General features: G+C 35.7%; 1 protein-coding gene across 1 annotated transcript; it reads right to left on the minus strand.

Annotated features, from left to right (window-relative positions):
* Nucleotides 1-3,520: 3,520 nt before the first annotated feature.
* Nucleotides 3,521-4,711, minus strand: LOC131017486 (glycine-rich RNA-binding protein 2-like). Its single transcript, XM_057946233.1, has one exon. It carries the CDS (start codon nucleotides 4,200-4,202, stop codon nucleotides 3,855-3,857), a length of 348 nt encoding a protein of 115 aa, XP_057802216.1. The 5' UTR covers nucleotides 4,203-4,711; the 3' UTR covers nucleotides 3,521-3,854.
* Nucleotides 4,712-12,831: the final 8,120 nt, after the last annotated feature.

The following is a 12,831-nucleotide window of genomic DNA, read 5'->3' on the forward strand; positions in this document are numbered from 1 at the left end:
CGTCTGGTTCGATTTGCATCCGCCAACGTCTGGTTTCAAAGTCGCCGCCCACAACTCGCCGTCGATTTGCACAGATCGACAGTTCGAATTGCACAGACGTCGCCACCTTCTACAGATCGATGGTGCCCCCTTTCTTCCTTTCTCCCTAAATTGTCGCCTGAATTGCACAGACGTCGGACCAAACTCTCCCTCAATCGCCGTCGTCGAATTCTCTCTCGTCTACTATGGTGTGCAAACCCTAGGTGAAATTTACAAAGTGAAAGTGAATTACCAAAGTGAAATACGTCTAAAATATTTAATGGTTGTATTACATTGTTACCCTTTTAATTTATTTTACATTTAAATTAATAATTAAAATGTGCATCTGCAGATTAATCTCATCCATCTATTTTAACTAAATCAATGGTTGTAATTGGTTCCTAGTTTTCATCTTAAGGGGGTTTCTATGTTAACCTCAACCTATATATATATATATATATATATATATATATATATATATATATATTTAATTGCACATGGTTAGCCAACCACCAAACGTGCAAATGATGTGGACACGGGAAACGTCACACATACACACTAGATTTTTTTTAATTGATGTGGCAGCCATGTAAAAAATTATAATTTTTTTTCCTATTAAATTCGAATTTCTAGATTTTTTATTAAGGTACTAATTTCAAAATTAGATAAAGGACCCAAAATCAGTGTGTTAATTAAAAATTTTGGAAATTCGAATTTAATAGAAAAATAATACTCCCTCCGTCTATCAAAAGTATAACACTTTTGGTGCATGGCATAGGTTTTAATAAAATTGGTGGTGGTTTTTATGCAGTAGAGAAAGGATCCCACGAAGGTGATATGAGTACGAAGGTGTGGAAGAACCCTATTCCAAACAAAGTCAAGCTTACCGGATGGAGAATTTTGAAGAACAGAATTCCGACGTGTGACAATCTCTTGAGAAGAAATGTGATGTTGTGTGAAGTCGAGGTGGGATGTAACGCCTGTTTTCATCGGCAGGAATCCACGAACCACGTGTTGATCCACTGTCCAAAGACCTCAAAGGTATGGGAAGCAATCTTTCAATGGCTCGGAGTTAGCATGGCGCAGCCATATGACGTGCCCTCGCACTTTCAGTTCTTTACTAGTTTGAGTGGCCGGAAAAGAAATAAGAAGCTCTTGATGGCTCTTTGGTGTTGTACTACTTGGCTTATTTGGAAAATGCGTAATGAGAGTAGATTTGAGAACAAAAGATGGGAGAGTGGAAACTTGCTTGGAGAAATCAAAGCTAGAGTGTGGAGTTGGGGTAGAATTTTTTGTTTTGTTAATGATGGAGTTGGGATTCATAGGTGGATGTCGAATGATGAATCCCCGTTGATTTTGTAATCTTCTTGGTACTACTGGTGCCTTTTCGTTCTATAATATTTACTTTCCTTATCAAAAAAAAAAAAAAAAAAAAAGAGAAAGGATCCCACCAATTTTCGAAATGAGTGGTTCAAATTAAATTGAGGGTGATTTTTTTGTATATGAGGGGTATTTGTAAGGATAAAAGATAAGGAAAAGATGTGGGTACATGTTCAAAAAAGAAAAGTGTCATACTTTTGATGGACACCCAAAATGACAAAAGTGTTAAACTTTTCGTGGACGGATGGAGTATTAAAATAGTTTAAAAAATCTATACTAATATAAAAAATATTTTGGGTACAAAATATAGATTATCTATTATATTTCTATTACATATTTTATTTTAAATATACTTTTATAATGAAATATTATATATTTAGAAGAATATATATTAATTTATTAGATATTAGTACACTAAATATATTTAATAAGGCTTCTTTCAATACGTCAAATCGTGCTGAGATTAGACCCACAAATTGTTTCCAACTCGTATAAGTATGATTCACATGTTGGAACCATTGTGCCGTCTTTCCTTCAAAGTGCATAGAGCCTATGGCCACCATTTGATGTTCATGTATGTTGGAAATCGACTTGAAATATTCCTCGCACTTTAATATCCATAACCTTGGCTGCGTGCCATCAAATTTAGGAAGGTCCAACCTTTGTAAAGAACTATAGCAATTCTTGTTCCAACACGTTCACCTTGCACCCTATTCCTAGGGGTATGTTGTGTTATGTTATGACTTCCTCCTATAAAATCCCTTTGATTTGGCTCGCCTAGAATCGAATTTTCCTTAGAAGGTTCATCACATAAGTATCAATAATATTTCGATTTTGAATTAATATATAGTGAAGTAAGTTGACACACGATTCCACAAAAGTGAATTAAAATCTTGAACTATATAAGCAAATTCTTGCGACAATATCTCACGGCACGTGATTTCCCTAAAAGTCAAATATCTCCCAGATACATACAACCACCATGGCCACACAAAACACATCGTGATCTCATGAGTGCTCTAGAAACCATACATAGTTTCATAGGAAAATGGCCAATTCTCCACACTCGTTTAGGTGATTCATCACAAGTGCTTCTTAATAACACATCACAAATAATTTATCGAATCATTAAGAGCCATTTTCTCAACCTCAATCAACATACAATTTCCATCAAGTCCGTCTCATACTAGGACCACCAAAAATGGCTTGGAACATTTTATTCAACACATAAAACCATCAAGTACACCAAGTAATATAGTGTACCACCCTAAAGGTCTATGGTTTAAGCCAATCAATCGATGTAAAAAATAGATATACCAATGAACATGAGAGAAGTACAGTTTAGTTTGACCTGTAGTAGGTGTCCACCATATTCCTTTCACATCAAAGATCTCACTCCCATTTCTTTTGAAGTTTCCAACACCAGACTTCATGAAACTCATTTTGTAAATGTGTCTGCTATGTTTTTCTCCGATCTCACGAAGTCCAATGATATAATTCCATTCTTCAATAGTTGTTTCACAGCTCCATGTCTAACTCGTATATGTCTCTTTCGGCCATTATAGACATTATTTTTAGCAACTGCAATCGAGAGAATAGAGGAAGAAAGTGAGAGCTTGTTTTACATTAAATGAAAAAAAAAAGGGTCTGCCTTTTGGGTAGGGAGGGAGAGATAGATGTTAATGGTTTTGAAATTCATCCAATGCATGAAGAGTTGCATTTGCACTTCCCAATCCCCCCCTCCCCCAGGCAATGCTGTGTTTTTGTTGGGCTTGGATACACTTGGGCATTTAAGGTGTTGATGGATCGAGAAATGAGCTCTATTAAAAAAAAGTAGTTGGACTGAAATTTGGGCTCTAATTTATAGCTTAAAATCGGCCCACTCACTCCACCAATTTGGGCCTCCCATTCGGCCCACTATTTACGTCAAAACGGGAAAAAACTGCACAAGGAAAAGAGAAGAGTGATTCTATTCATAGCCCCTATTTTACTCCTTATAGCCCCTTGTTAAAATATTAATAATAATTAATTAGAGATTTACTATTTTACCCTATTTTGTATAGTCTCTAAAAAGTATATTATCAAATTTTAAATTAACAATTTAATTCCTCTATCGTGATCTAAAAATATTTATAACTCATATCGTAATCTCATAAAGAAACACGTTTATACATTCGAATAATTTCTCTAATTTTTTCTTGTCAACCAATTGCAGAACAAGAACTACACTCCAAGAAAAAAGATTTCCAGAAAAATGAAAGAATGTGTAACCAACCTGCAATAAACTATGACCAATAACCTTTTTTTTTTTTTTTACTTCATTCCATAGAATTCTGCAAATATATGGTTTCTTACAATTAAAAGCTTCACCAACAGCAGAGAGGTCAACACAAACACTAACAGCCTAAAAACCACAAACCACAAACCTCAAACAACCAACACTAACAGCCTAACAACTAATTCCTCCAGTCTCCCTTAGAAGCGCCACCGCCGTAGCCACGGTCGCCGCCATACCCACCTCCACGACTGCCACCGTAACCGCCCTCATGATGGCCATATCCCTCACCACCGCCGCCTCCATAGCCACCGCCACTCTCGCGGCGCCCGTAACCACCACCACCGCCGCCTCCATAGCCACCGCCACCGCCACCCTCACGGCGCCCGTAACCACCACCGCCTCCTCCACCCTCGCGGCGTGGGCCAAGGAAACCTCCGCCGCCTCCACCGCCGGACTGAGCCTCGTTGACGGTGATTTTACGGCCGTCCAATTCCTGTTCGATCATCCCCTCGATCGCATCCCTCATGGACTGCTCATCCTTGAATGTCACAAAACCGAATCCTCACCATCATTGACAATCTTCGATTCGATGACTTCGCCGAATTAAGAGGAGGCCGAGAAGGCTGACCGAGCGACTGATCGGTGGTGATGAATGGGGGCTATGAACTAATACATAATATTAAGAGTAAATACTCCATATGAATGGGGGCTATGAATGGTGGTGATGATCGGTGGTAATAAATGAGAGTAATACTCCATATGATTGGGGGGCTGTGAATTGTGAATGGTGGTGATGATCGGTGGTAGTAAATGGGAGTAATACTCCATATGATTGGGGGCTATGAATGGTGGGGATGATCGGTGGTGATAAATGCGAGTAGTAAAAAATAAATTGAATTGATGAATTAATTTAAATTTTAATAATATAATTTTTAGGGGCTATACAACGTAGGTTAAAATAGTAAATCTCTAATTAATTATTATTAATATTTTAACAAGGAGGCTGTAGGGAGTAAAATGGGGGCTATAAATAGAATCACCCAAAAGAGAATTTGACTATGAATGGAAAAGTAGGGGTCAAAATGAGAAACAATAACAGCACTTAAACCCTCTATCGGGGTGGGTTGGGCCTGGCGACCCAATCCCTCAAGTCCAACCACATTGCAAAAAGAAAGGAAAAAATTCCGTATGTGTGTCTTGGCCAAGCAGTTGGATGTTAATGCCCAAGATCTGAGGTCATGGGTTCGAGTCTTCCGTTGCCCGGTCTTTAAAATTTCTTTATTTGCTTATGTAATTTATGAAAAAAAAAAGTCCAAGTCAAAAATCGCAAGCCTATTGGGCTCGATCCATACATTATGTAGAGTCAATGGATTTTTAGGACAATAACTTAGAGTGATTTGGAGATTAGGACAATAATTTTTGGACTTATAAAAATAGGATACCAACTAATAAACATTCTATCCGTAGGACAATTCTCGGCCAACTATCGAATTTTTGGACTTTTCCACCGGACCAAACACATGACATCCTATTTGGAGCCGTAAAAATGATATGCTTGCCACATAATCAACCCCTCCATGCGAGTTGTTATGTGCTTGGTCCGTTCGGAAAAGTCCGAAAATTTGATAATTGGCCGAGAAATATTCTGCGGGTGCAACACTTATTAATTAGTGTCCTATTTTTACATGTCCGAAAGTTATTATCCTAATTTTCAAATGTGGTATTGGCTTACAAATACCCGAACTTTGTGCATTTTCTGATTTTGCACCTCAACTTTAAAATTTACCTATAAATACTCGAACTTTGTATTTTTTCTGATTTTGCACCCAACGAATTTTTATCCCTAAATCGTTGCTAACATGGCAATCGGATTGACATCCCAAATCTACAGTTACATGCTCTAAATTCCATATTGACAATAAACTTGCCTCGTTATGAACTTCAAACTTCTCTCTCAATCTGGCTGTCATTTCATTAACAATTTGGGGATAAAAATTCGTCAGGTGCAAAATCAGAAAGAATATAAAGTTCGGGTATTTATAGGCAGATTTTAAAGTTGAGGTGCAAAATCAGAAAATGCATAAAGTTCACGTGTTTATAAGCTAATACCCCTTTCCAAATTAATCTATGTTACTGTCCTAAAAAACACCCTAACTCCATTATGTATCACCAATATCAAAGAATTAGATAAACAAAAGGAATATTAATTAGAACCTAATTGATTATCGGGAAAACGAGCAACAAAATCCCTCTCGAATTCTAATCGTGTGTGTATATATATACATGAGGACTCTACCAATTCCCATATTATCAAACTCAGTTTGTTTAGATAGAATTTATTTATATCTCTTCTCTCCCGTTAAATTAAACCCCTAGCTACCATATTCAAACACGTAGTAATCATGAACAATAATACCGTAACAGAGATACATGGCACAATGTGATATTTTTCTTGTTAATTTATGTTTTTTTATTAATAATAATGAACCTATATTTTTTTTTGAAGCGAATAATTAATCTATATTAGTTTGGCACATGTTAGTTAATTTCTTGTTAAGAATGATCGCTGGATTTCGTGCAAACAGAGTGCGCCTAGAAAGTAATTATAAAATTTCATAAACAAAAGTTAAAGATTATAAATCTTGACACTAATTAAGCAAGCAATAAATTGGCATTCCATTATTTTCATATACACACACAGGTGCAGACACAGTGGGAGAGGCTTAAGCCCTTACCAAACTTTTTTTTTTTGTTTTTTGTATTTTCTTTTGTCAAAAAATTAGCTTAAAATAATGTTAGCTATTGAGCCACGCCAGTAAAGACATAGTCTAATGAGAACTTTGAAGGCCGTCGGTGCGGATCTTGGTGATAGTAGCAAATATTCAAATCAGAACTTTGAAGGCCGAAGAGGGGAAAGGTTCCATGTGAACGGCACTTGCACATGGGTTAGTCGATCCTAAGGGTCTGGGGAACCCCGACAGATAGCGTGTTCAGCGCGTGCTCCGAAAGGGAATTGGGTTAAAATTCCTGAACCGGGACGCGGCGGTTGACGGCAACGTTAGGGAGTCCGGTGACGTCGGCGGGGGCCTCGGGAAGAGTTATCTTTTCTGTTTAACAGCCTGCCCACCCTGGGAACGGCTCATCCGGAGGTAGGGTCCAGCGGCTGAAAGAGCACCGCACGTCGCGTGGTGTCCGATGCGCCCCCGGCGGCCCTTGAAAATCCGGAGGACCGAGTGCCGTCCGCGCCCGATCGTACTCATAACTGCATCAGGTCTCCAAGGTGAACAGCCTCTGGTCGATGGAACAATATAGGCAAGGGAAGTCGGCAAAATGGATCCGTAACTTCGGGAAAAGGATTGGCTCTGAGGTGTAGAGAACGTGAAACTCCAATTTCTCACGGTCAAACTAGAAAATTTCTACAATTTTGATATCTGATACCTGTTGCGATGGTTTCCATATGATGATGGGCTGAAATTTAGAGAGAGAGAGAGAAATGGTTGCCAGAAATATGGTTTGAGAGAGGAAGAAGAAACAAATAACCAATGGACATATTTTTTCAAGAAACAAACAACTAATGGTTATCCATGGTTAAGAACATCCAAGAGGGGCTCAAACTAAATTAGTGATGTCTTGGACAATTTAAGTCTTGATAAGCTTTTGGTTAAGTGAAGTGAAATCCAATAATTTGTTCCCGACTTCTAATCCCTAGGATAGTTTTTTTTCTCTTGATGTAACTGTTAATTAATTTAATATTTATTTTCTTTAATTTAGAGGGCGTTTAAAATCTGTAAATCAACTTATATTTCGTTTTTGGTCATTCATCTGGATGAGTACCCATTTCCCTTTCTATACGAGAATTTGAAATATATTTAACCAAATTAATTATAAATAAAATTATTGTATTTGGAAGTGAATTATGATATAAAGCAACGTGAGAATCTTCTTTATAATAGGAAAATGAGTTATTCTATATGGCATATATACCAAAATAAAGTGTTTCACATGCATTTGCAATGATTTACCATATCTCTATTATTTATTAATTAATTAATTATTACATTCCATATAAAGATTCATTAGTCTTAATAAATATAATTAATAGTAAACACACACACACACACACACACATATATATATATATATATATATATATATATATATATATATAAAATATTAACTTTACACATAATCTAAATTAATAAATTTTATTATTTATTTTATCTCGATAAAAATTAGATTTACATGTCTGACAAGAAAATAATTACTCCCTCCGTCCTGCTCCAAATGTCTCCTTTCTTTTGGGCACGAAGATTAAGAAATGTGTATAAAGTAGATAAAGTAGGTATAAAGTAGATAAAATGGGTTGGTGGAAATTATTTAAATATTAAGTATAGAGAGAGAGAGAGTGTTGCCAAAAAAGGAAATGAGACATTTGGAGTGGGACGGAGAGAGTATAATTTACATATGATAAATGATTTTAATTCAATGTTCGTAATTAGATGTATATTTGTTATATATATATATATAGGGGCGCGCTCCAGTGAGACCCCCTATTTTTCGTGTAACATGAGTACAATGAATAAGACATATAATACTAATGAACAAAACGCATATCTAATGAACAAGATGTATATACTGATGAAAAATAAAATTTAAAAAATTCGTAATGAATAAGACATATATATTGATGAACAGGGTTGTATATACTGATGAATAACAAAATTTAAAATATTCTGCTCCCTCCAGGATTCGAACCCTGCGAAAAAAAATCACCCTCCAGATACAATATCAGCCATAGGATTGATAAAATAAACGCACCAGATCGTGCCCTAAATCTCACTAAAATTAGGGGGTCTCATTGGAGCGGCCCCCTATATATATATATATATATATATATATATATATATATAGAGGAATGTTATGCTACATACCTTATGTGAGCACCACTCACGTTTAGCCCTCGTTAGCATTATCTTTTTTGTTTTAGACATTTATTTTTATTCTAATACTTCATAAATTGTTATTAGGATCATTAATTTTATAAATAACATAAAAATCAAAGTCCAATTTGTTCATATTCCCTTTAACTTCAAATAATTAATAAAAAAGACAAATTAGACTTTGATTTTTATGTTATTTACAAAATTAATGATTCTAATAACAATTTATAAAGTATTAGAATAAAAATAAATATCTAAAACAAAAAAGATAATGCTAACGAGGGCTAAACGTGAGTGGTGCTCACATAATGTGCTCACATAAGGTATGTAGCATAACATTCCTCATATATATATATATAGGGAGAGGTTCAAGAAAGAACCATAACTAAAAAAAGAACGGAGAACCATTTTCAGCCATTCGATTATCAAGATCTACGTTGGATGTATCATCTTGTTGGATGAATGCAGATCCTGGGTTCGAATCCTGAAGGGAGCAATTTTTTGTTATGTGCATTAATTTTAATAGCGAATGCATTAATTTTTACAGTGAATGTATTAGATTTGATGGTTCTCACGTTCTCACAAATAATGTAGTTCTCTCTAGAACCACACCCTGTATATATATATATATATATATATATATATATATATATATATATATTATATAGGGTTCAATTCTAGGGAGAAGCTGTAAATGAGATTAATGAACTTTTCAATAAATTTTTTGAACTTTTCAATATAAATGACGAACTCACAAATCTATTTAATTTGTTAAAAAAGATGCTACAACCAAGAATTGAACCCCAGATCAACCACGAGTTCATAAGAATTTACAGTAAAGTTCATCAAATATATAGCGTGAATAAATCATGTCCGTTAGATTAAAATAAGATCAACGGAGATGAGATTACTTCTCTCTTCTTTCTTATATTTAGGCCTTCTTCATTGAACCTTGGCCTATATATATATATATATATATATATATATATATATATATATATATAGGGTAAAGTTCTATGGAAACACAAAGTTAGATGGAGAAAGGAGACGTATTCTGGTTCGTTAGATCAATCTTGATCAAAGGCTGAGATTAGAAGTGAATATAATTAAAATTGGTAAGATTCATATATCCCTAAAATTACTCATTTCCACTTTCTCTCTCCCTCATCTCTCTCTCTCTCACGTTCTGTCCATCCCCTCTCTCCTCTCTCTTTCTCTCCCTCTCCCTTTCCCTGTCACCGTGAACCACCCAAACCCGCGCCGCCTAGGGTTCGAATCCCTCAGCGCGGCGCCGCCTTTTCCACTATCTTTTCTTCTCCCTCTCTGCCGCCCCCTGTCACCGTGAACGCCCCAACCCGTGCCGCCTCCCTCCGTCCTCTCTCTGTTCTCCACACCACCACCGCCGCCTTCGACCGACCTCAAGTTCAGCCACCGGCGCCCAAATTCAGCCCCACCGCCGCCCAAGTTCAGAGCCACTTCGACCGCCGCCTCTCTCCGTCCTCTCTACGTTCTCCACACCACCATCGCCGCCGCCTCGATTCGTCCACACCACCACCGTCGCCTTCGATCGCCCTCAAGTTCAGAGCCACCGTCGACCGACCTCAAGTTCAGCCACCGCCGCCCAAGTTCAACCCCCAAGTTCAGAGCCACCGCCGCCCAAGTTCAGCCATCGGAATCTTCAACTGCCGCCTCCCTCCGTCCTCTCTATGTTCTCCACACCACCATCGCCGCCTTCAACCACCGCCGCCTTCGACCGCCCTCAAGTTCAGAGCCACCGCCGCCCAAGTTCAGCGGGAGAACTTTTGAAGTTGTACATATAATTCTGTGAACTTATACATATAATTTTATTGAACTTGTACATATATTTATGTGAACTTTTGATTTTCTGGTATTCTGAACTCCGGCGGCCGCCCCCTTCTCCGTACATTGAACATTCGCCGGAGAAGAGGAAGGGAGCGGCAGATTTTACAGATAATTTTATTGAACTTATACATATAATTCTGTGAACTTTTCAATTTGTGGTATTGAACTTCTGAACTCCGGCCACCGCCCCCTTCTCCGTACCTTGAACATTCGCCGGAGAAGATGAAGGGGGCGGCAGAATTTACAGAGGGAGATGAGAGAGAGAGAGATGAGAGAGGGAACGAGAGAGAGAGAGAGAGATGAGGGAGAGAGAATGGAAAGTGAGTAATTTTAGGGATATACGAACCACATTGCGTCTCCTTTCTCCATCTAACTTTGTGTTTCCATTGAATCTAATCCTATATATATATATATATATATATATATATATATATATATATATATATGGTTAGCTTCAATGGAGACCACTTTCCTATATAGAGAATAGAGACCAAATCAGAGCCATTTATCTCATCAAAATCAATGAATCAAATTAATCCGAATTCTTCAAGTTTAGGAAATCCCGTAAATTCATAATTTTCCAATTCTGGGAACCAACGAATATTATTATGAACTTACGAACATACTAATGTTCGTCGATGTGTTCGTATAAAAAATAAATGAACATACTAATGTTCGTCGGTATGTTCGTATAAAAACAAATGAACATATAAATAAACATACTTATGTTCATAAGTTCATAATAATGTTTGTTGGTTCCCAGAATTGGAAAATGAGGAATTTACGGGATTTCCTAAACTTGAAGAATTCGGATGAATCTGATTCATTGATTTTGGTGAGATCAATGACTCTGATTTGGTGTTCAATCTCTATATGGGGGAGTGGTCTCCATTGAACTCTTCCCTATATATATATATATATATATATAGGGGAGAGTTTAATAGAAACGCAAATATAGGTAGAGTATAGAGTTTTAATCTCAGCCGTTGATCTTATCTATTCTAACGGTCAGCGTTCGTTCGTTCAACGTTCAACACGAAATTGTGTTGAACATGAACAGGGTTCGAATCCCTCAGCCCCCAAAAGTTCAACAAATTATTTGTACGTTCAACAACATTTACTACCATGTTCGATGTTTCTAATGTTCTTGTATAAGCTTTGTTTCTGTAGAATGCAACTTTATATATATATATATATATATATATATATATATATATATATATATAATATTTATCTTCTCAATTTTTAGTAAAATTAATTTTAAATTGGGCTTGAATTGAGACATACACATGTATGTAAACTATAAACAGGTTCGATCATTGATTCACATGTTTGCATAATAAGGCACAAATTTTATAAATTGATTACTTTAAAACAAAATATTATTTTACGTGTAACAAAATAGTTAAAATTTTATTTTTGTTTTTAATAAAATATATCCATACATTTTATCTGTATCGTGAAGAAAAATATATTTTTCATGTTTAAAAAATTTATTTATTCCAGTTTCATCCATTACAATAATAATAATAATAATAATAATAATAATAATAATAATAATAATAATAATAATAATAATAATAATAATAATAATAATAATAATAATAATAATAATAATAGGTAAATTATGAAATTAGTAATTCATAAATGAAGAATTTAGATAAAGAAGAATTGAGGATATGATGTTAAAACATATTTGATATCTTTAATCCTGTATCAAACTTATAATAATCTTCATCGAGTGAAGAGTTCATATATATCACCTCATCTCCTATTGATTTTTTTATGAGATTTCACCAAAATAAAACCTATACTCCCTCCGTCCTATTGATCTTGTCCTGTATTCCTTTTTTGTTTGTCTCACTGATCTTGTCTCATTTCTATAAATAGTAACAATTAGCTAAACAATAAGAATTCTTAATTACATTTTCTCTCCTACTTTATCATCTTCCATCTCCTACTTTATCAATTTTATAGAGTACTTTATTACCTACACACTTAAAATACTAATAATACGCTCCTTAATAACTGTGCTGAAATCAAATGAGACAAGCCCAATGGGACGGAGGGAGCATAAGAATAAGCTCTTACTCTAGATGATAATAATCTTTAATTGGCGGAATGATTGATATTAATAAAATTTGAATTGCTTTGTCAATTCAATTTGACTAAATTTATTTAATTAAATACTCCCGTCGTCCCATTATTGTTGGCCTATTTTTTTTGGGCACACGTGTATTTAGGAGAATGAGTTTGTAGTGTAAAAGTGTGTAGAGGTGTGTGAGGCCACATTTTTTGTAGTGTAAAATTATTACCAAAAGTAGAAACAGACCATTATTAATGGGACATCCC

This window comes from Salvia miltiorrhiza, chromosome 3 (genome assembly GCF_028751815.1).
Source record: "Salvia miltiorrhiza cultivar Shanhuang (shh) chromosome 3, IMPLAD_Smil_shh, whole genome shotgun sequence".
Lineage (NCBI taxonomy): Eukaryota > Viridiplantae > Streptophyta > Magnoliopsida > Lamiales > Lamiaceae > Salvia > Salvia miltiorrhiza.